This window comes from Spermophilus citellus, assembly GCF_964194105.1.
Source record: "Spermophilus citellus genome assembly, chromosome: 5".
In the NCBI taxonomy this organism is placed as follows: Eukaryota; Metazoa; Chordata; class Mammalia; order Rodentia; family Sciuridae; genus Spermophilus; species Spermophilus citellus.
Window position 1 is genome coordinate 94,023,161 of NC_138186.1, and position 26,324 is coordinate 94,049,484.

At 37.3% G+C, this 26,324-nt stretch overlaps 1 protein-coding gene across 1 annotated transcript in view; it reads right to left on the minus strand.

The window, feature by feature from the left end:
- Positions 1-13,651: 13,651 nt before the first annotated feature.
- Positions 13,652-26,324, minus strand: part of CEP162 (centrosomal protein 162) — an 88,989-nt gene continuing 76,316 nt past the window's right edge. Inside the window, exons 26-27 of the mRNA XM_081294646.1 lie at positions 16,162-16,296; positions 13,652-15,109 (exon numbers count right to left, since the gene is read on the minus strand). Coding sequence (XP_081150772.1) covers positions 14,900-15,109; positions 16,162-16,296 — 345 coding nt within the window. The 3' untranslated portion in view covers positions 13,652-14,899. The remainder of the gene's footprint in view (positions 15,110-16,161; positions 16,297-26,324) is intronic.

The following is a 26,324-nucleotide window of genomic DNA, read 5'->3' on the forward strand; positions in this document are numbered from 1 at the left end:
AGTAAAAAAATAATTAAAGGAAGAGTGAAAGAGAGATCAATAGAAATTGGTTGTTAGCAGAGAAAAAATGATTCAAGAAAAACAGATAAGTAAAAGAAAAATGTGTATAAAATAAAAATTTAAAAATACAAGAATACAAGAACAAAACTGAAATATAATAAACATTCTTAGACCTCAAAATACTGATATTATATATTTGGTTTGTCTCCTAGTTTTTTTAAGTATCTGTATATTGTTTGACCTGGTCAAGATGGTACCCAGAAATAACCATCACAAGCCTATGAAAAATAATTGTCTTTAAAAAATGTTAAGAATGAGAAAAAATAAATATGACTGTTCTATTATATATGTATATAATTATGTATGTATAATTGTCCATGAACCATTCAGGTCACAATTGAACACAGCGGGGGGGAAAAAGAAGAAGAAAAGATCTCAATGAAAAGTTAAAAAATTGTTTCTGTTGGAGTTCAAAAGGTTCTTGGCTTCCCTTCTCTGCAGGGTAGGGAGGTGGAATATAATGTGATATTTTCTTAACCCTCAGGGTGGGGTCTCTGGAGAGTGAGAGAAATTTCCATAACCAGAGCTACTGGAAGAGGGGTTGAGGCTTAGATAGGCTCCAGATTCTTCATTGAAGGGTGATTGGCCTGAAGATTTTAAATCAGCACACACCTCCTGGGCCTAGAGGTTGCTAGTCCACACTGGAAGACTGTTCTCCAGGGAGCTCCCCTGGGTTCCACTTGTGTGGTGGAGGAGTCAATCCGTACTTCCCACAGTTGCCTGGGGACCCTGTTTTCTGGTCTTTTGAGTTCAGCCTCCAAACTCAATCAAACTCATCCCTTCCCTTTCAAATTCCCAGCCAGGCCTGTCTCTCCCAGCTGGTCTTTCCAGCGGCAGTTCTTGGGGGGCGGGGGTGGGGTGTTTCCCAGATCTGTATTCCCCTGTGTGTAAACCTCTCTTCACATTTGATTTTCTCCTGGTCACTTAGGCACACTCTATGTCTTGCCGTGTGGGTTTGCCAGGCCTGTTTTGGGGCCAAGCTCAGTTGCCAGGAACCAGCTTCCACAGCTGCTGGCCCCCCTGTGCTGCAGCTGCAAAGTGGTTCCTCCCTCTGTTCTCCCAGACAGCTGGGAGAGATGTGGCTTCTTTCCCTCACAAAGATCATGTGCAACCTACCTTTCAGGATAGTCGGGCATTGTCTTTGATCTTGGATCTCTCAGTATGCCTTAGTCTTCCTAAAAATGCTAGTTTCTCTAATTGACTTATCCCTCCACTTTTGTTGTGGGGAGAATTGTTCTGCCAGAGGTTTGCTTTGAATGTCCAAAATTAATTGCCAGTAAAGTGCCCCCCACCTTTTTTCACCCATCTTGCTAAAAAGCTGCCTGTTTGCTTTCTTGGTTTCTCACCCTGGAGCAACCAAGAAAGTGACCTTCTCTATTCTACTGTTTTGGTACCCATCCCCAGCTGTTTTAAAACATCTTATTTTATTTTAAGACAGGGTCTCACTAGGTTGAGAGGCAGGACTTGAATTTGTGATCCTCTTGCCTCAGCTTCCCAAGTAGCTAGTACTATCATGCTTGGCTAAAGTACATGCATTTTTGACTAAAGATTTTTCTATGAAAACTGAAAAAGAAAGATATTAGTGGTTTCAGATACTAAAATAGAATTAACAGGAAGTTTCAAACATCATTCATAGCTAATGAGCTTTTTAAAGCAAGATGGCCACCAAGTAGCCAAATAACTACATAATATTTATCTTTTTCTGAGTAAGAATATCTCTGTTGAACAGTGTGCCTGCAGATCTTAGACCTAATTAGAGCCCTAAGTAGGTGTGGGTGGGAAAGCGTAATCTCTATTTGGTATTTAAAATTATTTGGTATTTAAAACAAAGTTAGGATTTCTGTAATGTGGATTAAGACTCTACTTTTAAAAACCTACATTGCCCAGGGTTTATCAGTAAAAGCTAGTTGAAAAATATTATGTACTCACTAGAAGATTAAATCAAGTGTCTCTGCATAAAAGCAGCAAGTTATTTTACTTGCTAAATTTCCTAAAGGCAAAAAGGTGGATGCAAGTGCTTTGTGACTTGGTGAGGAAGATGAAGTTTGTGGTGTCTTAGAGCTCTCTCTAGAGGCAGAACCAATAGGATATATAAGACAAAAGAGGGTTTTTATTTAAGAGAGAGAATTTTTTTAATATTTATTTTTTAGTATTCGGTGGGCACACATCTTTATTTTATTTTTATGTGGTGCTGAGGATAGAACCCAGTGCCCCGCGCATGCCAGGCTAGTGTGCTACTGCTTGAGCCACATCCCCAGCCCAGAAAGAGGGTTTTTATTATGGGAACTGACTTACATGATTATGAAGGCTAAGAAGTTCCATGATGTGTTGGCTGCAAGATGGAAAACTAGGCCAATGGCAGAGGTGGTCCAAGTCTAAAGGCCTGAAGACCAGGGCAGCCTGAGGTGAAACTCAGTCCAAGGCCAAGGGTCTGAAAAATTGCGAGCCTGCTGGTATAATTCTGGGAGTCTGATGGCCCAAGAACCTAGGGTTCTGATTCCAAGAGTAGGGAAAGATGTGCTGCTCCAGCGTCAGAAGAACGTGAACTTGCCTTTCCTCTTTCTTTTTGTTCTTTTCAGGCTCTTCTGAGTCAGTTGGATGGTGTTATTTCACACTAGATGAGGATAGATCTTCCTTAGTGCACTGATTCAACTACCAGCCTCTTGTGGAAACAATCTCATAGACATATCCAGGAAAAATGCTTTTCTAAGTATCTGTGTATTGTTTGACCTGGTCAAGATGATACCCAGAAATAACCATCACAAGTCTACCTCTTTTTATCTTTATTCTTTTTATCTCCTTAAAGATCTAAAAATAAAATTATTCTGTATACAACCAAAAATGCACTAATTCATTCCCCAGAAGTGGAGGTAAAGTCCTCTTCTCCCAGTATCCTGGAACTTAAATACTAAGATGTAAAATTAACAATACTGAAATATTTCTGTATAGTCAAGACATCTTAATTTATATGATAAGGAATAAGAAAGGAAACAGATGTGTGTTTAATATATGTATCTATACACACAAACATATTTATAACAAAATAGTGAAACACTCATAAAATTATACTTCTTGTTTCTATAATTGATCATGGGGTCACAGATGATAATTTATAACTACTTTCTTTTATTGCCTAGTCTGTATTCACTTTGCCTTCAGCAAGCACCTCTAAGGGCTGTGAATCTTTACTGGTCATGGTGACCCAAACTTTCATTCCTGTAGGGTCTGGGCCATATGTAGTCCTGCCTGGATTGGATTGTAGTTTTCCATTTACTTTAATCACAGGTCATGGTTATACTAAGAGAGTCCCAAATGGATCTCTTGTATTCCAGATATAGTTGTCATTACCTCCTTTGTGAGGGAGCAATCCAATTTCCCTTCGGTAGTAAGGCTCAATCATTCAGTCAACACTATCTCTCATCTTGGCCTGTTGACTCGGCATGAATAAACCAAAGTGTCTGAGTTAACTCTTAACTTCCAGTTTAATGAAATCTTTGTTTCTTGGTGGAAGTGTTCCTTTCTCTGGAACTCAGAAAGACCTATAGCCAGGAGAGTATTAAGTTGTGGCAATAAGAAGCAAAAATTTGGCTAGTGACCCCAGAAGTAGTGGGGATCGATGCTACTCCCACTTCTACCCCTTAATTTCTAGATCCATGAATCCTGCCAATGGGAGGGATAGTACCATATATTGGAAGCTGATCACAAAATCTAATTTACCTCTGAATGTTCTTTTATTAACAGACTCAGGAAAACCTTATCCTAGCTTTGCAAGGTATTATCATCTAGCCAGCACTATAATTACATCTTCTATGAAACCAGCTGCTTCCAGATGTTAGAGAATATGGTAAGTCAGTGAATTTCATGAGCATCAGTCCACTGCCACACTTTGTAAAGTGATCTCATTGGTCAGAAGCAGTGCTGTGTGGAATACCATGGTGGTGAATAAGTCATTCTTGGATGGAAGTTATGCAGAAGCATCACATGCAGGGATGTCAACTCTATATCCAGAGTAAGTGTCTATTCTACTAAGAACAAAATACTGCCCCTTCCACAATGGAAATGGCACGATGTAACCAACCTGCCATCAGGTACCTGACTGATCATCCGGAACAATAGTGCCATGTTGGGGGCTCAGTGCTAATCTTTGTTACCGGTGTATTGGGCACTCAGCAGTGGTCATAGACAGTTGACCTTGGTAAGTAGGAGTCCATGTTGCTTACCCAGTGCATAACCTCCAACCTTGCCACCATGGTTGCTTTGTCCATGGGGCCATTAAGTGATGACAGGGGAAAGAGGAAGACTGGTCTTGATTATTAAAAGTTATCCTCTGCTGAGGTCACACTGTGGTGAGCATTCATATGGGACACAAATGCCTTCATGTATTTTGCATGTTTAGAGAAATCTATACACATACTTCCTTTCCAAATATCTGTTACCAATGTTCTAGTCCTGTTTCTTCTGATTCCCTGACCATCCCAGCAACCACTGGTTACAGCCCATTAATTGGTATGTAATCACACATCTGGTTCTTTCTTCTTCTAAGTACACAATCAGTTGAACTCTACAAAGTTGTGCCCACTGGGAAGATTTCCCTTTGCCACTGTCCTTTAGGCATGTCCTAGAAAGCACCTGGAGTATTTCAGCTGTCCCCTCTTAGGTTTTGCCTACATATTGTGTAGAACCATCTGAAGGTAAGAGTAGGATTTTGGGCATTTGGGCCACTGCTTCATGTAACATACTGTGCTTTCAGGACCTGCTTAGGTCCAACCACATATATATCCAGCCTCAAATGGAAGTGGTGATATATATTTATGACTTGGCAGGTTAAACAGCAAGCAGTCCATTATGGGAAGCTCAGGTTGCATAGTAACTTGCTAACTCATGCTCAAGTGTTGAGCTTCTGCTAAGGTTTAGTAGCAGATCAAGAGTTGCCTTTCAAAAGGACAGGAGTTATCTGTGAATGATGGCAAGGTCTTGCTTCAAAATCCTAAAGGCCTATATTATGTATGATTCACCTATTATTTCAGTCAGCTTTTAGTTACTGTGACAAAAATACCCTACAAGAACAACTTAGAGGAGGAAAAGTTTTTGGGGGGGATCACAGTTTCAGAGGTCTCAATCCATAGATGGCTGACTCCATTGCTCTGGGCCCGAGGTGAGGTATCACATCATGGGGAAAGGCCCAGCAGAGGAAAGGTACTCAGCTTACGGAAGGAGAAGGAGACAGAGGAAGGAAGGGGTCACAGGAAAGATGCACTCTTACAGGACATACCCCCCAGTGACCTATTTCCTCCAGTCAAGCCCCACCTGCTTACAGTTACCACCCAGCCAGCCCATTCAGACCAGGATATACTGATTAGGTTATAACTATCAAAATCTAATTTACCTCTGAATGTTCTTTTATTAACAGGAGATTTGGGAAAACACCTTCTACCCAACCCATAAAAAACATGGGGCCTACCAAATACCCTAATAGCATCTCTATTTTCCACTGAAACCTGGTACCATTGTGTCTGCTGAATCATAAGGCCCAAGGGGCAGAGCAGCCTGGATAGCACCCTGGATCTTTTGCAGAGCCTTCTTGTGTTCTGGGTCCCACTTGAAACTAGCAGGTTTCAGGTCACTTGTGATACTCCAGCCTATTTACCATCTAAATGAGGAATATGTTGCTTCCAAAATCCCTTTAGCTCCACTAGGTATTATGCCTTTGTCTTGGTTGTAGAGGGGCCAAAAGAATAACAGCCTTTACCTTAAAGAGACATCACAGCATGCCCCTTACCATGGGGGTTTCTGAAAATTTAAGTCTGGAAGAAGGGCCCTGAATTTTGGTTTGATTAATTCTCATCCCCAACACACTAATAACTTTTGAGTTTTTGCTGCTTCTTGCACCCTAGATCCAATCAACATAATATCATTGTAACAGACCAGTGTGATATATTGGAGAAGAAAAAAGCACCAAGATCCATGGGAACTAAATTTTGACAAAGGGATGAAGAGTGGATAACCCTAAGGTAGTACAGTGGGAGTATATCACTGTTTTTTTCTGGTTGAAAGCTGCTTCTCATGGGTCTATTTTATAGATAGATTTGGAGAAAAAGGCATTTGCTATATTAATGTTTCATACCAAGTGTCAGGAGATGTGTTAATTTGCTCAAGTAATAAAATAACATCTGGTACAGCAGCAATAATTGGAATTACCACTTGGTTAAGCTTGTGATGATCCAGTGTCATTCTCCAAGGTCCATCTATCTTCTGCACAGGCCAATTAGAGTTGAATGGGAATCAGTGGGGATCGCCAGCCACTCCAGTGTATTTAGGTCCTGGATCTCTGCAGTCCCCCCAGGTGTCTGGAGCTACCCTGGACAGGAGCTATGTACATCTATGTAAGCCCTGAGTAAAAGAGCTACTGGATTGGTATTGTACCCATTGCAATGCAAATGGACTTTACCTCAGGGCTTGGATAAGAAAAATGTGGGAGTGGGCATCACTGATGGGGTTGAATTACACACATCTGTTTGTTGTAACCCTACCCTTTGTCCGTTTTGGGTTGAATGTTCCATGGAACAGCCTCCCCCAATGAAACCCAAGTTTGAGGTGTGCCTTGCCTGTTTTGTGGGTTAGAGGGGCCATTACAGAACCCAAAGGAAAAGGTATTTTCCTGTTTGTGTGTCATTAATTCGTGCCAACCTAGTTCTCCTGGAGTGACCCTGAATGATTTAGTCCTGTGAGGCAGCACCTCCAGGAATGCAGTATTGCTTTTTGTTTACTATTTTCCTGAATAGAGGAATCTCTAATAGCTTCCATGTGGCCTTTCCTACCATAATAGCCCCATGCCACCAGTTGGGAAACCAATGTATGAATTCGGACAGCTGCTAAGTATGTCCAGTTATGCATTTTGGATCTAAGGAAATAACCCTACGATGGGTTCAGGGATCCACTGGATCTGTTGTGAGTCAGACCAAAGCTAAAACTCCATTGATCACCGGACCCCATAACTCTATAAACTTACTCTGATTGGTGTTTTGAGTTTCTTATAATTAGTGTCAGTTAAGAGCCAGAGTCTTGTAGTCCCTGAAATGTTTGATTATGTCCTTTTCCATACTGTAAAGTTCCTATGTTAAAAGGTCATATTTCCTTTTGGGGTAGAATGAGAGAAAGAGTAACAATAGGCATTTTTAGTAGTGTATAGGGGTCTTTCTTCCAAGAAACCCAACCTCCTTTAATTCAAATGTTTCTGGGTCTATAAACTGGCATCATGTCTCAAAATTGAGAAGCCACAATTCTATTTTTATAATTCCAATTATAGTTTTTATGTATTTGACCTGGAAGTTTTCTGCTTATAATAGATCAAATAAGAATATGGTAGATTTCTTATCTATTTCACTTCTAGGAAGACCATTATTAGTGCCATAGGTCTTTATGAGTCAGGCAATTCTGATTGCTGCTTTGACTCTACTGTTTAATAAGGTAACTATGCCCCACCTGCCTTTGGTGACTGAGTCCTGCCTCTTGGTCCCTGTAACCCTGGGATCCATTATGTTGTTTTCTGGTTGAGTGGCTGTGGTTGCCACTTATAAGGTCTGACCTAAAGATATCTTCCAGAATGCTGGGGCTCCCCCTCAGAAGCTATTTTGAGTCCCTTCCTCTAGGTTAAACTAAGAGAGATTGGGCATCTCCAATTTGCTCACAATGGGCCATCTTTTGATCCATGTTTTAGCTGACTAAACAGTTAGGAGCCCTTTATTAACTCCTTAAGGGCTACACTACATGTACAATCTTCTTAGTTCATATTAATAAATTTGTCTTGAACCAACTTCTTACATTATCCCATACCATTAGTATCCATTCCATGCAAGTTCCTTGGATTTCTACTTGCATAACTTAGAAGATTCAAGTAATTCTTTTGAATGCACCATACCTCTTTTTGGGTCACACTTTGTAACTCATCTTTAGGGGCTTGCTGGGACGTAAGTGAAATTATAGGTTTAGAAATGAATTGTGTGCCCTGAGGAGAATCATCATTGTCTTGCTTAGCAAATGCCTCAGGGAAGACCATTTATTATGGTTTAGGTATAAGTGCCCCCCAAAAGCTCATGTATTAGAAACATGATCTCCAATGTAGCAATATCAGAGATGAAGTGATTAGATTATGAGAGGCATAACCTAATCAGTGGATGGATTCATTTTATGGATTAACAATTTGAAAAGATTACTGAATGGTAACTGCAGGCACGTGGGATAACTGGAGAAAGTAGGTTCCTGGAGAAAGGCCTTGGGGATTATTTCATGTCCCCTTGTCCCTCCTTCACTCTCTCTGTTTCCCAGCTGTCATGAGTCAAGCAGCTTTCCTCTGTCATACCCTTTTACCGTGATGTTCTGCCTCATCTAGGGCCTACGGTAATGGAGCCAGCAGAATGTGGACCTCTGAAACTGTGAGCCCTCAACAAACTTTTCCTCTGCTAAGTTGTGCTTGTAAGGTATATTTGTTACAGCAATGAAAGATGGCTAACATACCATTACTGTTTGTTCAGGTAATGCAGAATTAACCCCCTGAGGCAGATAGGAGAAAGTTGCTAGCATTGGGGTGAGAGGGGCCACTTCTGCTGGCAACGCATCAGAATTTAGGAGTTCAACATTGCCTACTTCATCAGGGCCTCTTCACACTTACTTCTCCATCACAAACTATAGCTTTCTACTGTTTCTCAAGCAACACTCTCATTTGTCTATTTATTTTTAGTTAACAGATAATAGATATTTGTGGGGTATGTGATGTGATGTTTATACACATGCGATGGAATGACTAAAGCTGATTAACATCCCCTCATTTTTTTTTTTGTGGTGAGATATTTGAAATTTACTCTTAGTAATTTTGAAATATACTTTATTTGTGATGGTTAATCTGAATCGTTACCTGGATTGGCTTAAGAGATGCTAAATATTTTAAGAGGCTTCTGGGTGTGTCAGTGAGGGTGTTTCTAGAAATGATTGGCACATGGGAAGACAAACTGAGGAGGAGCCCCACCTTAAATGTGGGCAGCACAGTCCAATGGGACAGAAGTCTGGATGGGGAAAAAAGTGGTAGAAAATTAGGAAGCAGAAGCAGAAGCCATTGCAAGCTCCATTCACCTTGAATGGCTCTTATGATTGGTGCTATGATTGCCTGAGGACATCGGACTCCAGCTCCTTCATTTTTCATAAGAAGACTCTGACCAGAAACTCTCCAGGAGGTTTCCAGGCCTTTGGGATAGACTGGGGTTGCATCATTTGGTCCCTCTTGTTCTGAAATTCCAGCTTCTTGGACTGAGCAGCAACCGGCTCTTTGAGCTCTCTAGTCTGTAGACGACCATTGTGAGACTGTCCAGTTCCCGGTTATGTAGGGCAATTTAATCAATCTCCATTTTATAATTATCCACCCATCCACCCATCCACCTACCTACCTATCTCCTGTTGGTTTTGTTTCTATAGAGAACACTCATACATTATTGTTAACTCTAAGTCAACATATTCTGCAACAGCATAATGTTCTCCAGGATCATCCTTGTCACAAATGACAGAGTATACCCAGGGCTCATTAGTATTCTGTTGTGTGTGTATGCCACATTTTCTTTATTCATTTATTTTTGATGGACACTTACGTGGATCTTGGCTGCTGTGACTAATGCTGGAATGAGCATAGAAGTGCAGATGTCTCTTCAATAAATCGATTTTATTTCCTTTGGATATACTTAGTAGTGAGATTGCTGGATCATATGGTAGTTTTTTTTATTTATTTATTTATTTATTTATTTATTTTTTTGAGGAATCGCACTATTGTTTTCCCTAATAGTTGCACTAATATTACATTTCCCAACAGTGAGTGTGGTCAGTGTTCCCTTTTCTCCACAGCCTCCCCAATGTTTTCACCTTTTTGATAATAGCCATTCTAGGGAAGTGTGTGGTTTTGATTTGCATTTTTTTAGTGATTAGTGATGCTTAGCATTTTCTCATGAACCTCATGTTAGCTTTTCACTGCAGACAAAATATCTGATATAAGCAACTTAGAGAAAGATTTATTTTGGCTCAGTGTTTCAGAGGTTTTAGTCCATGGTCTGCTTGCTGCATTGCTTTGGGCCTGAGGTGAGGCAGAACATCATGAGAGAAGAGCATGAGAGAGGAAAGCCTGCTCTTGTGGCAGCGGGGAAGGGATTAGGGCTAAGATATTGCTCAAGCCTTCCCACTCCCTTCAAACTGTAGGTCCCACCTCCTATGGTTTCCATCACTTCCCACTAATTCATCTGAGTCCATCAATGGATAAATCCACAGGGTAGGTCACGGGGACATTCTCTGTTTCCTAGCCTTCATGATCTAATCACTTCTGAAAAGTCATACCTTTGAACGCTGTTGCTTTGGAGACCAAGTCTTCAACACATGGACCTCTGGGGGACATTTCAAATCCAAATAATCATAAAGCTGTTGTCCATTTCTATCTTTTTGAGAAATGTTTGTTTATTTACTTTGTTCAGTAAATTGGGTTGTTTTCTAGGTATTGAGTTGATTTTCTCATATATTGTGGATTATCCCTTCATTTTGTTGTTTTCATTGCTGTTCAGCTTTTTTCAAAATTGCTTTTATTTTTTAAATACATAACAGCAGAATGCATCACAATTCTTATTACACATATAAGAACAAATTTTCAGATTTCTGGTTGTATACAAAGTATATTCGCACCAAATTCGTGTCTTTGGATAATGATGTCTATCACAATCCACCATCATTGCTAACCCCCTGCCCCCTCCCTTTCCCTCCTACCCCTTGGCCCTATCTAGAGTTCGTCTATTCCTCCCATGCTCCCCCTTGTCCCTATCCCATTATGAATCAGCCTCCTTATATCAGAGAAAACATTTGGCATTTTTTTTTTGGAGGGGGATTGGCTAACTTCACTTAGCATTATCTTCTCCAACTGCATCCATTTACCTTCAAATGCCATGATTTTATTCTTTTATTGCTGAGTATATATGCCACATTTTAAAAATCCGTTCATCTACTGAAGGGCATCTAGGTTGGCTCCACAATTTAGCTATTGTGAATTGTGTGCTGTGCACCTTTTTAGTTTGATGTAATCCCATCTGTCTATTTTTGCTTCTGTTTTCTATGCTTTTGGGGTCATACCCAAGAAGTCATTCCCTAGATCAATGGTTATGGAGTTTTCAGTTTTCCTGAGTGGTTTTAGTTTCAGTCCCTATATTTATCCTTAATGAGTTGATTTTTGTATATGGTATAAGGTCCTGAATTCATTTTCCTGCACCTGGGTATCTAGTTTTCCAAACACCATTTACTGAAGAGATCTTCATATTTCTTTTGTGTATTCTTGGCAACTTTATTGAAAATCATGTTTGTAAAAGCTAGGTTTACTTCTGAACATTATCCTGTTTCATTGGTCAATGTGCTTGCCTCTAAGCCAATACTATTGTTTTGATTATGATACCTTTGTAGTATATTTTCATATTAAGTGTTGTGATTCCTTTAACTTTGCTCTTTTAGCTCAAGATTCCTTTGGCTATTTGGAGTCTTGTTCCATTTGAATTTTAGGATTATTTTTTCTATTGCAGTAAATCTGCTTTGGGTAGTTTGGTCATTTAACAATATTCTTTCAACTCACAAACACAGGATATCTTCCTGTTGTGTTTTCTTCAATTTCTTTCACCAATGTTTCAGTTTTTAGTATATAGATTGTTTACTTCTTTGGTTAGATGTATGCACATCCTATTTAAATTCCTTGATGTTATGGTTTAGATATGAAGTGTCCCCCCAAAGCTCCTGTGTTAATGGAGGAATATTTGAAGGTGAAATGATTGGATTGTGAGAACTGTCACCTAATCAGTTCATCCTAGTTTGCATGGGCTAGGTGGTAACTATAGGCAGGTGGGTAACAGGGGACATGCCTTGAAAGGCTTCATCTTCCCTGTAACGCCCCTTTCTCTCTGCTTCCTAGCCATCATAAGGTGAGTAGCATTCCTCCACCATGTCCTTCCACCATGTTGTTCTGTCTTTCCTTGGGCCCAGAGAAGAGAGTTAACCTGCCATGGATGAAACCTTTGAAACCATGAGCCAAAATAAACTTTACCTCCTCTTAGTTGTTGTTGTCAGGCATTTTGGTCACAGTGACAAAAAGCTAACACTTTGTTAAATTTACGTCTTTTAAAGTTAAAACTCTTGGTCAATGTTCTCACTTTAACAATAGACACCCTTTGAGGCTGAGAACTCTGATTCCTATTTCAAAATTCAGCCAATTCCATGACAAGGACTGTGCTTGATTTTCAGTCCTAACTTTAGGGAACTGATTCTCCCTCTGGGCACACCTAGAAGCTCTTAGATTATTTATGTAGCATCTGAGCTCCTATAGGAATTTGAATTTCTGAGTGCATCCTTTCATCATTTTTCCAGAACAACTGTAACTGTATATGTATTTCTCATACTGAGTCACTATGTCACTTGCCTCTTGTACATGCATGATCAGGAGTATCCAATGTAGATATTTTGTGTATCTCCACAGAGTTCATGCCGTGGCTATCAGGGTTCTCTGTACTGTTAGAAATAGTCTTTAGTGTTTTTTTATAGTCTAATCACTACAAATTCCAGAAACCCCAAAACCAAATCAAGAAACTCATACTGAAATTTCGGCTCCACAAAACCATTCCTCAAAACTGTTAGGGTTCTCCAGAAAATAGGAGATCAAATAAATTATATGTTGATGGTTAGATACCAGAGAGGATTTATTACAGCAATTGGCTTATGCTATCATAGAGAACAAATCCTATGATATACCATCTGCAAACTGGAAAACTAAATAGGCTAGTGACATATTTCAGTCCAATTTCAAAGACCTGAGAACCAGGGGGCTCCTGGTATCAGTCCTGGAGTTTGAAGGCTCAGGAAAGGGTTTTGATATCCAAGATGGCTGCCCTTGTTCCCCAAGAAAGTGAATTTGCCTTTTGCTCCATCTAGGTTCTCCTCAATTGTTTGGATGGTGCCCTTCCACACTGGGCGAGGGTGGATCTTCCTCCTTGAGTCCACTGATTCAAATACTAAACTCTTCTGGAAAAAAACCTCACATTCATACCTAAAAATAACCTATCTAATTATGGCTTAACCCAATCCAGTCAACACCTAAAATTAACCATCACAGTAGGAGAGGATCAATTATCTCTGGAGCTTTAATCTTCATGAAAGCATTCCTGTTTGAAATAGCCTAAATGTGTCTATCTTCTGTGCTATCACCCTGAGAACAATGACTAAGACATAGGGTATGGTTCCTGATGTTTTTAGTTGTAACAAATACCTCTGATGATGCTTACAGATCTTTAATCTGAAAAATATACCAATCTGTGCAAAGCTTATTCCAAAACAGAACATAGGTTATACTTTTTCTGTAAGGAATTATTTGATATTCTACACTTCCTTGTGTTTCAGAACCAGCTTTTTGTGCTTGGAATAAATGACCACGTACAAGTGCAGTCAAAAGTGCAAAGGGTGGGATGGGAGCAGCTATATGTAGGTAGAACAGGCATGCTGATAAAAGACAACACACAAAAAAAGCACACACAAGTAATAATAAAAATAAATTATTTATAACTTAAAATTCTTTCTTTCACATAAAAACAGTAAACTATAATAATTTTACTATCTTTTTTAGGAAAGATACATTAAAAATGTTGAATGTTAAGACAATAATTACATCCTTTATTTAATAACTTTCATACCTTACACTGGTTGCCCACAATTTCACCAAGATCTAGGTTACCAGTCCTTCATAAAGTATTTACTCTGTAATTATTATTTTATAATTGCACTTATGTAATCACTAAATACTTGGCTGTGGCTTTTCCAAATTGAAATGTGCTATAAATATATATTCTGAAGACTTTCTATGAAAAAAATTCCCAAATTCAATTTTTATTTCTTACCTTTTTAAGTGTTGCTACTACAAAATTACAAATTACACGTATAGCTCATACATTTCATTAGTGCTGGTCTAGAACTTTTAGAACAAACTGGCTAAAGCTTTGACTTATCACTCTCTCACATATTTCCTATCTGTTTTAAAAATGGGAATTATAACAGTGCAGCTACTTTTATGCATATCTGTATTTTTTCTAATGGACAGATATTTTTCAACAGAAAAGATAAAAATTATATTGTTCATAATTTTAGAATTACAAAAAATTAGGACTAGACACAGACTAAATCAATGGAAAATCAAACTCCCCTACTACTTGTTAATGTATTTTCCACTTTATATCAGGTTAAAGAAAAAAAGCCACCTAGAGGAAGTAGCAGAAAACTAGGAGGACATAAGAATTCACCATCTCAATTACAATTCTCATCTCAATTACTAGGGAAATTCTAACTCGGCTAAGATCGATGAGATGTCCATGCCACTGTGCTTACAAGCTTTTACTCATTTTCATGAGAAAGAGGAAATGTTTTTCTGTCACAAAGAAAATTAAAATTACATACTTGGTCAATAATTGGCAGAGAATGTGCAATTTTTTTTTCTTTCCATTTCTAGAATGTGAGACCTTTTATAGTAAATCTTAACTAGTTATAAGCATCTGACATTAAGGAACCTGTCCATAGTCATTTAAAATATGATTTGTTAATGCTTTTTATTAAAACATACCATGATGCTTTTATTTACTTATTTTCTCTGTTGGTGCAGAATATTTTAAAATGTTGCTTTGGTGTTGATTGCTTCTGGCAACAGACTGGAACACTTAATTGTCAAAAGCTGTCTTTCCAACAATGGTACATTTTCATCCATCTTTAGACCTTTCAATGAGGTTATATGAATCTGAGGTTTCTAGCAAAACTTTGGTGCATTTACTTGATTTGCAAAAGCAACTGGCACAACCACCCCCTGCCGGTGTAGCTCCCGAAGGACATCCAGTATTGAGTCTAATTCTGTGCGAAATTTGTCCAGCTCGTAATTCTTCAACTGTGCGAGTTTTTTCCATTTCTCAATTTCTTTGTTTTGCTCGGTTTCTACAACTTGGTGTGTTTGCTGTATTATCTGCAAATACAAAAGCCTCACATTATTTTTAGTTTACAGTGGGAGTGAAGAACATTTCAGTCATAAAGAGCTAATATTGGACAATGCTGGCGTTTCTCTGGGATACTCAGGCCAATCATAAAATTCTGCATGTATACAGTGTTTTCTGAGTCTTAAGGGGTATATAAATTTTCATTGTTATAGACTGAATGTCTGAGTTCTCCCCAAATTTTAATGTTTTAAAAGTCCTAACCCTTGGTGTGGTTATATTTGGAGCAAAGAAATAAGACTAAATGAGGTGACAAGGGTGGAGCCCTGATCTGATAGGACTGGTGTCCTTCTAAGAGCCATCAGCGAGCTCTCTCTCACCTGTTCTCCCTTTCCTTGGTGTGCATGCACCAAGGAAAAAGAAAAGAGAACACAGAAAACACTGCCATCTGCAAGCTGGGAACATATCCCTTAACGGACACCAAACTGACCAGCATCTTGATCTTGGACTTTTGGCCTCCAGAACTAATGGTCGTTTTGGCTATCCTCGTACATACTATTTTGTTATGGCAGCCTGAGCAGACTACACACTGTTCAAGCAAAGATAAATATCAGCACCAAGGCAAGTACCTTAAAACATATCATATCCTTATATATGCTCTTTTAAATTTCTATCAATTTATCTGTTTGTAATTAAATGTAGTAAATATATTACTAGGTATATTTTAATGATCACAATTTATTGGAAATTTGTTACAAATATTTGTTGAAATCACTTGAATATGGAATATTGTTCCCATCCATATTCCTGTTCCCTGGGTAAGATGTAAAACTTCTTAGGCACTAATCAATAATTAAGAACACAAGTTTTTTCTTTCTCCAAATATAAGGCAAATCAATCTTCAAAGTATTTGAGATAAAGGCTTATTTTCTCTTAAAGAGCTATGATTTATTTTTTAACAAGATCAAAATAAAACAAAACACTCTAAGAAGCAAATTTTGGTAAGGGTATCTTAAAACTATAGAAAGTAAGGCACTTAAAAGTTAAGGATTATAAAATATGTAAATGTGATCTACTACTTTACCTGTTGAAGTTCCTGTTCTCTTTGCTTATGTCTCATTTCCATCTGCTTTATTTTCTTTTCTAAGCTCATGAAATGTTTCATCTCTGGTGTATGGTTTTCTTTGGCTTCTCTCAATTCTTCTAAGAGTTTTGCAATCTAAAATTAAAATTAAAGTATGAAGTAATTGAGAAACTATGATCATAAGAAAATAATTCCTTTTTAAATAGGTAATCTTAAAAATCAAGAACAATTGTATAAAATTTATCTAGATAAGAGGCATCTTGGATTCTTTGATTAATAACTTCCATTCCTTATGTTCAGGAAGTAAAAAACATCTTGTTCTCACATTTCAAGAAGTTCTAGATGATTAGAGCACCTTCTCCCTCCCACATATTAATCTAGTTTAGGGGCTCAAAATGAAGTTGGGCATTTTCTTTAGTGCATTCATCCTGCTACAAAATATTAACAAGGTGATTACTTTTAGGATAAAAAGGGGGAAAAAAACCATGTAAAGCACCCAACCCACTATAGTGTCCCATGCACAGAATTCAACTCCATGTAATTTTATTTGTAATTCTCCTACTATTGTTTAAAAATAATTTTTTTGTAGATTATTTCACAAGTAAAGATATGTATATAAAGGAAAGATAATGGAAATCTGAGTTCTTTCTGTGTTGATTGCTGTCTTAGGACCTGGGGATGTAGCAATTGATCAAAGACACAGTCCCTGACCTTCTGGAGTTACAATCTAGTGCAGAACCTGTGTTTTTATACCACAGCCCACATAGAAAATGGTGATGTTTAATACCACTTAGGAGTCAAAGGGAGGGGATTTTAGGGGCTTATATATTAGGCTTAGTGAAACAATTAACTGCATTTTATTTATGCAATATAATCTTGAAAAGAAATTCTGTAAGGAATCAGATTCAGCTAATTGTTAACATCAAAAGGCAGTAATAAACAACAACAACAAAAAAGAAAATGGGTAAAATTAACAAATTCAGTCATATAATATGGAAACACTATTATTACAATGATAGTGATACTAAAAAAAAAAAATCCCACAAACCTTACCTAAATTACTTGGGGGGAAAAAGTGAAAGTAAAAGCAAAATAAATTAGAAGCAAACTAAATATTTTAAATGTCAGCACTGATGATATCACTAGTCACCAAAGAAACATGCAGTCTTTGAGATGATTTGCAGAAAGTGCAGAGGACTTACAGAACATGCTACAGTGATGGGTTCTGGGCATAAAATTCTTTTGCTAAAAACAAAAACCAAACCCAACTACGATTACTGAACTAAGAAAGTTGATATAGACCTAGTCATACACAGAATGATCAATTGTTATTTCAATGTCTACAAACTTTTTTTGGGGGGAGGGGGGTGTTGAAGATTGAATTCAGGGCCTAGGCAAGTGCTCCACCACTAAGCTGTATCCCCAGTTCTCTAAACATTTTAGTGGATGGAAAAAATATTTTGAGTTTTCTGTCATATAACATTCTCAGACATTTATATTTATAATATATATATTTTTTACACCTGTAACCCCTTCATGGCCTTAACAGTAAAGTGAACGTGAATTCTAATATGGTGTGTATGATGGAGAGATGGCCAAGGAGCAGTGAGATGGTCAGTGAGGGATACCTAACTCAAAGCAGCAGCAGGCTGGGGGATTCCTAATATAGCTGTAACTGGATTGAATCGTAATTGACAAATCTTAATAGGTAAGTACTAGTGAGTCAGTGCTAGTCACTATGTTAACAACATACAGTTGTGTCATTTAATTTTATTTACTGCCTGATTCCCCAAATAAAATATAAGCTCCTCAAGAACAGGAATTTTTGTCTACTTTGTCTCCCGAGTATTTGTAGCATCTATAGTTGTGCTAATGCTAATGTTTCTTTCTATATGTTAGTTAGTAACTGGGCAAGTTATTTCATGTTTTTAGCATCACTCTCCATCTAAAAAATGAGAATAACAGTACCTAGCCTTTTGGGTTGTGGTAAGAATCAAAGAAATGCATATAAAGTATTTGACACAGACTAAATACTAAGTATTTACTACTATTATTATAATTCTTCTAGTTTTAAAAATATTAAGTGCTAACAAAGATGTATTCTGATTGCCATGAAAAGATAACTGGATTAGCTATTATGTTAAAAAAGGCTTTAAAATCACATACATGCACATATATACAATCATATTTGTTTTTACATGTATGTACACATAAGCATTTAACCTTCACACTATTTGTACCTTTCTATGTATGTATGAATAGAAAAACTTCAAAAGTATATAGCAACATCTATCTCTGGGTAGTGGGATTATGTATAATTTATATCTAATTTATAATACTAATTAATATTAGTATAGGAAAGATTATACTGAATAATGAATATTCTACAGGAATAAAAATTAGCATCAGTAAAAAGTATGAAATCATGTGTTCCTTAGTGAACAACAGTCTCAAGTTACCTTCTTAGTAGTTTATTATTTTACTAAGGGGAAAGAGTGAGTCATTTAAATGATGTCACTAAAGGTGGGTGAAACAGACGTCATTGACTGTTTGCAGAAGGTGGCTCAGGTGGGGGAGTTAAATGATCTGAGTGTAGTCCAGAGATGATTCCCAGATAACCTTTTATTCTGTACCACAAAATTATTGCTATTTTTACCATTTTTAAAAGAGGCTGGTTTCTTTTGTGTCTATATAATTTTCAATCATCATACAAAGATTTCCTGCTTTATAACTATTGGCATGATGAGTTTTCCTGGTTATTTTGCAGAAGGAGCTGCTAGTGACCATGAGCAATTAGTCCAGATGGTTGAATCTAATCCCGAAGGTAATGAAGGAGATACTGGATACTGCCTCTTTAACTGACATTCCCTTCCATTGCTTTGCTGGCAAGTCCCTGATACTGTTTAGGTGTTCATGTGACTCTAGGGTAAGTTCTGTTTAGTTTAAGCCTATTAAAGCTGTCCAGTCTCCCTTGGAAATGATGGGTTTAGGAGTTAGAATGTGACTCAGTTCTAATTCAGAGGAAGTTAACTGGGAAAACATTAATCTGCTGGGTTATTTTTCTTTCTCATTGGCCAGAATGCAAGCTCCTTGAGGAGCATGCTCTTTCCTTTATCCAGTGTACTAGGTGTGTCTAGAGTTATGTGAACCTGCTAGTGAGGCTGAAGAGTGATAAATACTACAGTTGGATCTTAGGTCCTCCTCAAAGGCCCATGTATGTGTTAAAGGCTTGGTATCAAGTTTGTGGTTCTACTGGGAGGTAGCAGAAACTTAAAAAAATTTTAATAATATTTCCACATTTTTATGGGGCACACTATGATAATCTGATACAGGTATACAATGTGTAATAAATAGGTAATAAGTACTTGTATTTCTTCAAATGTGTCTTAGGAGTTTTGTACTCTTTAGTAATTTTGAAATATGTTATTTTAGCTAACAGTTACTCTACTCTTCTACAGAAATCCAGAACACATTTCTCTGCATTTTGGTGCCCATTACTGAATTTCATTCTGTCCTCTTTTTCCTTCTCAGTCTCTACTGACCAGTATTCTATTCTGTTCTTCTGTATGAATGACATTTTAGTTTCCACAAATGAGAATGAGGTATTAGTCTTCCTGTGTCTGGCTTATTTCACTTAAAATAATGATCTCTAGTTCCATCTATGTTGCTGCAAATGACAGGATTTCATTCTTTTTTAAAGCTGAAAACCATTCCATTATGTAACTTAAGTGGTGTGGCAATGAACATGGGGGTACAATTTTCTTTTTGCTGTAATGATTTCATCCCCTTTTGATGATAACCATTCTAAATGGCATGAGGTGGTATCTCAGTGTTTTTGATTTGCATTCCCAGATGATTAATGGAGACTGAGCACTTTTTCCCCCCATATACCGTTGGCCATTTATGTTTTCTTTTATTGAGAACTATCTGTTCAGATCTTTCACTATTTATTTATTGATGCTGGGGATTAAACCCAGGACCTTGTATATACTAGGGAAATGCTCCACCACTGGCTCTATCCCTAGCACCTGCCCATTTTTAAATTAGAGTATTTTATTTTTTGGTGTTCGGTTGTTTTGAGTTCCATAAATATTCTGGATATTAATCCTTCTTAGATGAATAATGTTCAAATACTTTTTTACCATTCATGGGTTGTCTTTTAACTCTGTTGATTATTTCCTTTGCAATAAGCTTTCCTGTGTAGAAGCTGCTTAGTTTGAAATAATTCCATTTGTCTCTTTTTACTTTTGGTGCATTTGGGGTCCTGTCAAAAAAAAAAAAAATCATTGCCTACACCACTACCTTGAAGTTTCCCACAGGTTTTTTTTGTGTGTAATTTAACAGCTTCATGTTTTACATCTAGGTTTTTTTTTAATCCCATATAAAGTTGATTTTTGTGTACTATGAGTAAGGATCTACTTTCATTCCTCTGCATATATACATCCAGTTTTGCCAACTGAAGACACTGTTCTTTCTCCACTACAAGTTCTTGGTGGCTTTGTCAAGTCAGTTGGCTATATGAATGTGGTTTAGATTGAGTTCTCTGTACCCTTCCATTGGTCAATGTATGTGTTTTTAGACCTCTGTAGAATGTTTTGAAGTCGGGTATTATGGTATCTCTAGCTTTGGCTTTTTCCTTTAGCTCAGGAACACTTTGGTTATTTTGGGTCTTTTGTGATTTCACAAATTTTAGAATTTTTTATTTTTTGTTTCGATGAAGAAAATTATTGGTGCTTTGGGAACTGCACTGAATCTATAGACCACAGTGAACATTTAACAATATTAATTCTTCTGATCCATGAACACAAGATACTTTCCAGTTTTTTGTGTTTTCTATAATTTGTTCCATCAGTGTTTTATAATTTTGATTGTAAAGATCTTTCACTTCCACGGTTAAATTTATTGTTAAATTTTTTTTTGTATTCATTGTAGATAGGTTTTTTTTATTAGTTGCTCAAAACATTACAATGATCTTGACATATCATACATTTGATTCAAATGGGGTATGAATTCTTATTTTTCCATGTGTACAGATTGCAGGATCACATTGGTTATACAGTCACGTTTATACATACTGTCACACTAGTGTCTGTCATATTCCCCTCCCCTCCCCTCCCTTCCTTCTACCCCATCTACTGTAACACATTTCTCTTTTTTTCTTCCCCTTCCCACCATCTTATATGTAATTTTGTATAACAATGAGGGTTTCCTTCCATATTCCATGCAATTCCTTCTCTCCCAATTCCCTCTCACCTCTCGTCCCTGTTTAATGGTAATTATCTTCTCATGCTTTTCCTCCCTGATCTGTTTTGAGTCGCCCCCGCTTATATCAAAGAAGACATTCGGCATTTGTTTTTTGGGATTGGCTGGCTTCACTTAGCACAATCTGCTCTAGTACCATCCATTTCCCTGCAAATGCCATGATTTTGTTATTTTTTAGTGCTGAGTAATATTCCATTGTGTATAAATGCCACATTGTTTTATCCATTCATCTATTGAAGGGCATCTAGGTTGGTTCCACAGTCTAGCTATTGTGAATTGTGCTGCTATGAACATTGATGTATCTGTATCCCTGTAGTATGCTCTTTTTAGGTCTTTTGGGTATAGTCCGAGAAGGGGAATAGCTGGGTCAAATGGTGGTTCCATTCCCAGCTTTCCAAGGAATCTCCATACTGCTTTCCAAATTGGCTGCACCAATTTGCAGTCCCACCAGCAATGTACACGTGTACCCTTTTCCCCACATCCTCGCCAGCACTTTTTGTTGTTTGACTTCATAATGGCTGCCAATCTTACTGGAGTGAGATGGTATCTTAGGGTGGTTTTGATTTGCATTTCTCTGATTGCTAGAGATGGTGAGCATTTTTTCATGTATTTGTTGACTGATTGTATATCCTCCTCTGAGAAGTGTCTGTTCAGATCCTTGGCCCATTTGTTGATTGGGTTATTTGTTTTCTTGTTTAATTTTTTGAGTTCTTTGTATACTCTGGAGATTAGGGCTCTATCTGAATTATGAGGGGTACAAATTTGTTCCCATGATGTAGGCTCCCTATTTTCCTCTTATTGTTTCTCTTGCTGAGAAAAAACTTTTTAGTCTGAGTATGTCCCATTTGCTGAAACTCTTGTGCTATGGGTGTCCTATTGAGGAATTTGGAGCCCGACCCCATGAGATTAGGGCCAACTTTTTCTTCTATTAGACGCAGAGGTTCTGGTTTGATTCCTAGCTCCTTGATCCATTTTGAGTTAACTTTTGTGCATGGTGAGAGAAAGGGATTCAATTTCATTTTGTTGTATATGGATTTCCAGTTTTCCCAGCACCATTTGTTGAAGGCATATCCTTCCTCCATTGCATGCTTTTAGCCCCTTTATCAAATATTAGATAGCTGTAACTTTGTGGATTAGTCTCTGTGTCCTCTATTCTGTACCATTGGTCCACCCGCCTGTTTTGGTACCAGTACCATGCTGTTTTTGTTACTATTGCTCTGTAGTATAGTTTAAAATATGGTATTGCTATATTGCTATACCGCCTGTTTCACTCTTCCTGCTTAGAATTGCTTTTGCTATTCTGGGTCTTTTATTTTTCCAGATGAATTTCATGATTGCTCTTTCTATTTCTGTGAGGAATGCCATTGGCATTGCATTAAACCTATAGAGTACTTTTGGTAATATTGCCATCTTAATGATGTTAGTTCTGCCTATCCATGAACAAGGTATATCTTTCCATCTTCTAAGGTTTTCTTCTATTTCTCTCTATAGGGTTCTGTAGTTCTCTTTGTATAGGTCTTTCACCTCTTTTGTTAGGTTGATTCCCAAGTATTTTATTTTTTTGAGGATATTGTGAATGGGGTGGTTGTCCTCATTTCCATTTCAGAGGATTTGTCACTGATATACAGGAATGACTTTGATTTATGCGTGTTGATTTTATATCCTGCCACTTTGCTGAATTCATTTACTAGCTCTAGAAGTGTCTTGGTAGAACCTTTTGGGTCTGCTAGGTATAGGATCATGTCATCTGCAAATAGTGGTAATTTAAGTTCTTTTCCTATCTTTACGCCTTTGATTTCTTTCGTCTAATTGCTCTGGCCAGTATTTCGAGAACTATATTGAATAGAAGTGGTGAGAGAGGGAATCCCTGTCTTGTTCCAGATTTTAGAGGGAATGCCTTCAATTTTTCTCCTTTTAGAATGATGCTAGCCTGAGGCTTAGCATAGATAACTTTTACAATGTTGAGGTAAGTTCGTGATATCCCTAGTTTTTCTAGTGTTTTGAACATAAAGGGATGCTGTACTTTGTCGAATGGTTTTTCTGCATCAATCAAGATGATCATATGGTTCTTATCTTTAAGCCTACTGATGTGGTGAATAACATTTATTGATTTCCATATATTGAACCAGCCTTGCATCCCGGGGATGAATCCTACTTGATCATGGTGCATGATCTTTTTGATATGTTTTTATATCCAATTCACCAGAATTTTATTGAGGATTTTTGCATTTATGTTCATTAGAGATATTGGTCTGTAGTTTTCTTTCTTTGAAGTATCTTTGTCTGGTTTAGGAATCAGGGTGATATTGGCCTAGCAGAATGAATTTGGAAGTGTGTTCATTGTACATGTTTTTTTTTTTTTTAAATTTTCAGTAAGTTCATTATTGGTGCATAAAATGCTATTTTTTATGTTGATTTTTGTATCCTGAAATTTATCAGTTCTAACAGGTGTTTTGATAGTGTTTAGGTTTTTTTTGTGTATAAAATTATATCATCTGGGAACACAGATAACCTCTTTTCAATTTGGATGTCCTGTATGTTTCTTTTTTTTTTTAAACAAATATTTCTTATTCATTTTAATTAGTTATACACATGACAGTAGAATACATTTATGCACTTGGATATATCATATATAAATGGGGTATAATTTTTAACATTTTTGTGAATGTATGTTCTAGAATCACATCAGTCATGCAGTCATTAATGTACATAAGGTAATAATTTCTGTTTCATTCTATTATCCTTCCTTTTTTCCATATACCCTCTCCCTAATCTAAAGAAACTATTCTTCTCTTGCCACCCCACCCTCATATTGTGAATTATCATCTGCATATAAAAGAAAACATTGGGCCTTTTTGGGGGGGGATTGGCTTATTTTGCTTAGCATGATATTCTCCAACTCCATCCATTTACCGGCAAATACCATAATTTCTAATTTCATTCTTCTTTAAAGCTGAGTAATATTCCATCATATATAAAATAATATAATCACATTTTCTTAATTCACTCATCTACTGAAGGGCACCTAGGTTGGTTCCATCATTTAGCTATTGTGAATTGAGCTGCTATAAACGTTGACATGACCATGTTACAGTAGTATGCTGATTTTAAGTTCTTTGGGTATAAACCAAGGAGTGGGATAGCTGGGTCAAATGGTGGTTTTATTCCTCTTGCCTAACTGCTTTTGCTAAGTCTTCCAGTACTAACTTAAATCACAGTGGTGAAAGTAGACAACCTGTCTTTTTCTAGATCTTAGAGGAAACACTTTCAGCTTTTTCCCATTCAGGATAATATTGGCTGTGGATTTTTCACACAGACTTTGGTATTTGAGGTATCTCCCTTCTATACTGATATATGTTGAGTTTTTAATCAAGAATGGATTGTTGGATCTTATCGAGTGCCTTTTCTTCCTTTAGTCTGCTGAAGTGGCATGTCGTGTTTACTGATCTGCACATGCTGAACCGTCCTCCCATCCCTAGGATAAGTCCCGCTTGATCATGATATATGATCTTTTTGATCCAACAGCACTGCTGAATTCAGTTTCCTAGCATTTTGTTGAGAATTTTTGCACCAATGTTCATCAGGGATATGTGTCCATAGCTTGTTTGTTTATTTTTGTATTTGTGTCTTGTTTTCCTGTCAGATTGGTGCTGGCCTTACTTTCCATTTCCTCTTGATTCAATTTTGGTAGGTTGTGTGTTCAGCAATTTAACCATTTCTTCTGCATTTTCCAGTTGTTTTTTTTTTTTTTTTAGCATATAATTTGTTCATAGTGGTTTGTTTCTAAGGCAGCACAACCTTAAATATTTCTTGCAGGGCTGAAATTCATTTCAGATGAATTTCCTCAAGTTTCTGACTATCTGGGAAAGGCTGTATTTTGATTTTACTCTGAAGGACAGTTTGCTGGGTATATTATTCTTGGTTGACAGTTTTTTTCCTTTCATGACTTTGAACATATCATGCTATTTTCTTCTGGCCTGTAATATTTCTGCCAAGAAATCTGTTTAAGTTTAATGGGCATTCCCTTATATATGACTTGACACTTCTGCTTTTAGAATTCTCTGTCTTGTACATGTGACATATTGAACATAATGTGCCTTGGTGAAGGTCTTTTTCAGTTGATTCTAGTTTGGGGTAGTCTGAGCTTGTTATGTTGGGAGGTTTTCAATGCTTTTCCCCGTGTTTTCACCTTTTGAATTCCCATAGTGTGAGCAGTTACTTGTTTAATGGTGTCCCATATGTCTCACAGGCCTTCTTCATTTTCTTTTCATTTATTTAGGGATGGGTCTGACTGAGTTAATTAAAGATCTATTCTTAAGTTTAGAAATTCTTTCCTTATTCTAGTCTGTCTTGGAAACTCTCAACTGTATTTTTTACTTCTCCCAAGATTTTTTTTTTTTTTTAATGATTTGTATCTCTGGTGAATTTCTTATCCATACCCTGAATTTTTTTTTTTTTTAGTACAAAGAACAATCTCTCTGTATTCTCTTACATCTTACTTGAGTTTCTTTAGAAGCATTATTTTGAATTCTTATTCAGGTACTTTATTGAGTTCCTTCAAAATTGGACTTCTCTGTGGAAAATTATGATATTCCTTTGGAGATGACATATTCCCTTTCATGTGTTAGGTGTACCTGCTTTGACATCTGGCATAAGAGTTACTTCTCCTAATTTTATGTAACTTCCTACAAAAGCTGTTTTGTTCATAAAGATGGGATAGAGGGTGTCAGCTGGGTAGGTGCTGTGGCTTTGATTACAGCTAAGCTCAAAACTGTAGCCTGATTTCTTCATCTGTAATTTACATCAGCAGTATCTATGAGTACCTCAATAATCTCACTAATATGGCAGTATGTAAAAATGTGGATGTGTAACCGACGTGATTCTGCAATCTGCATTTGGGG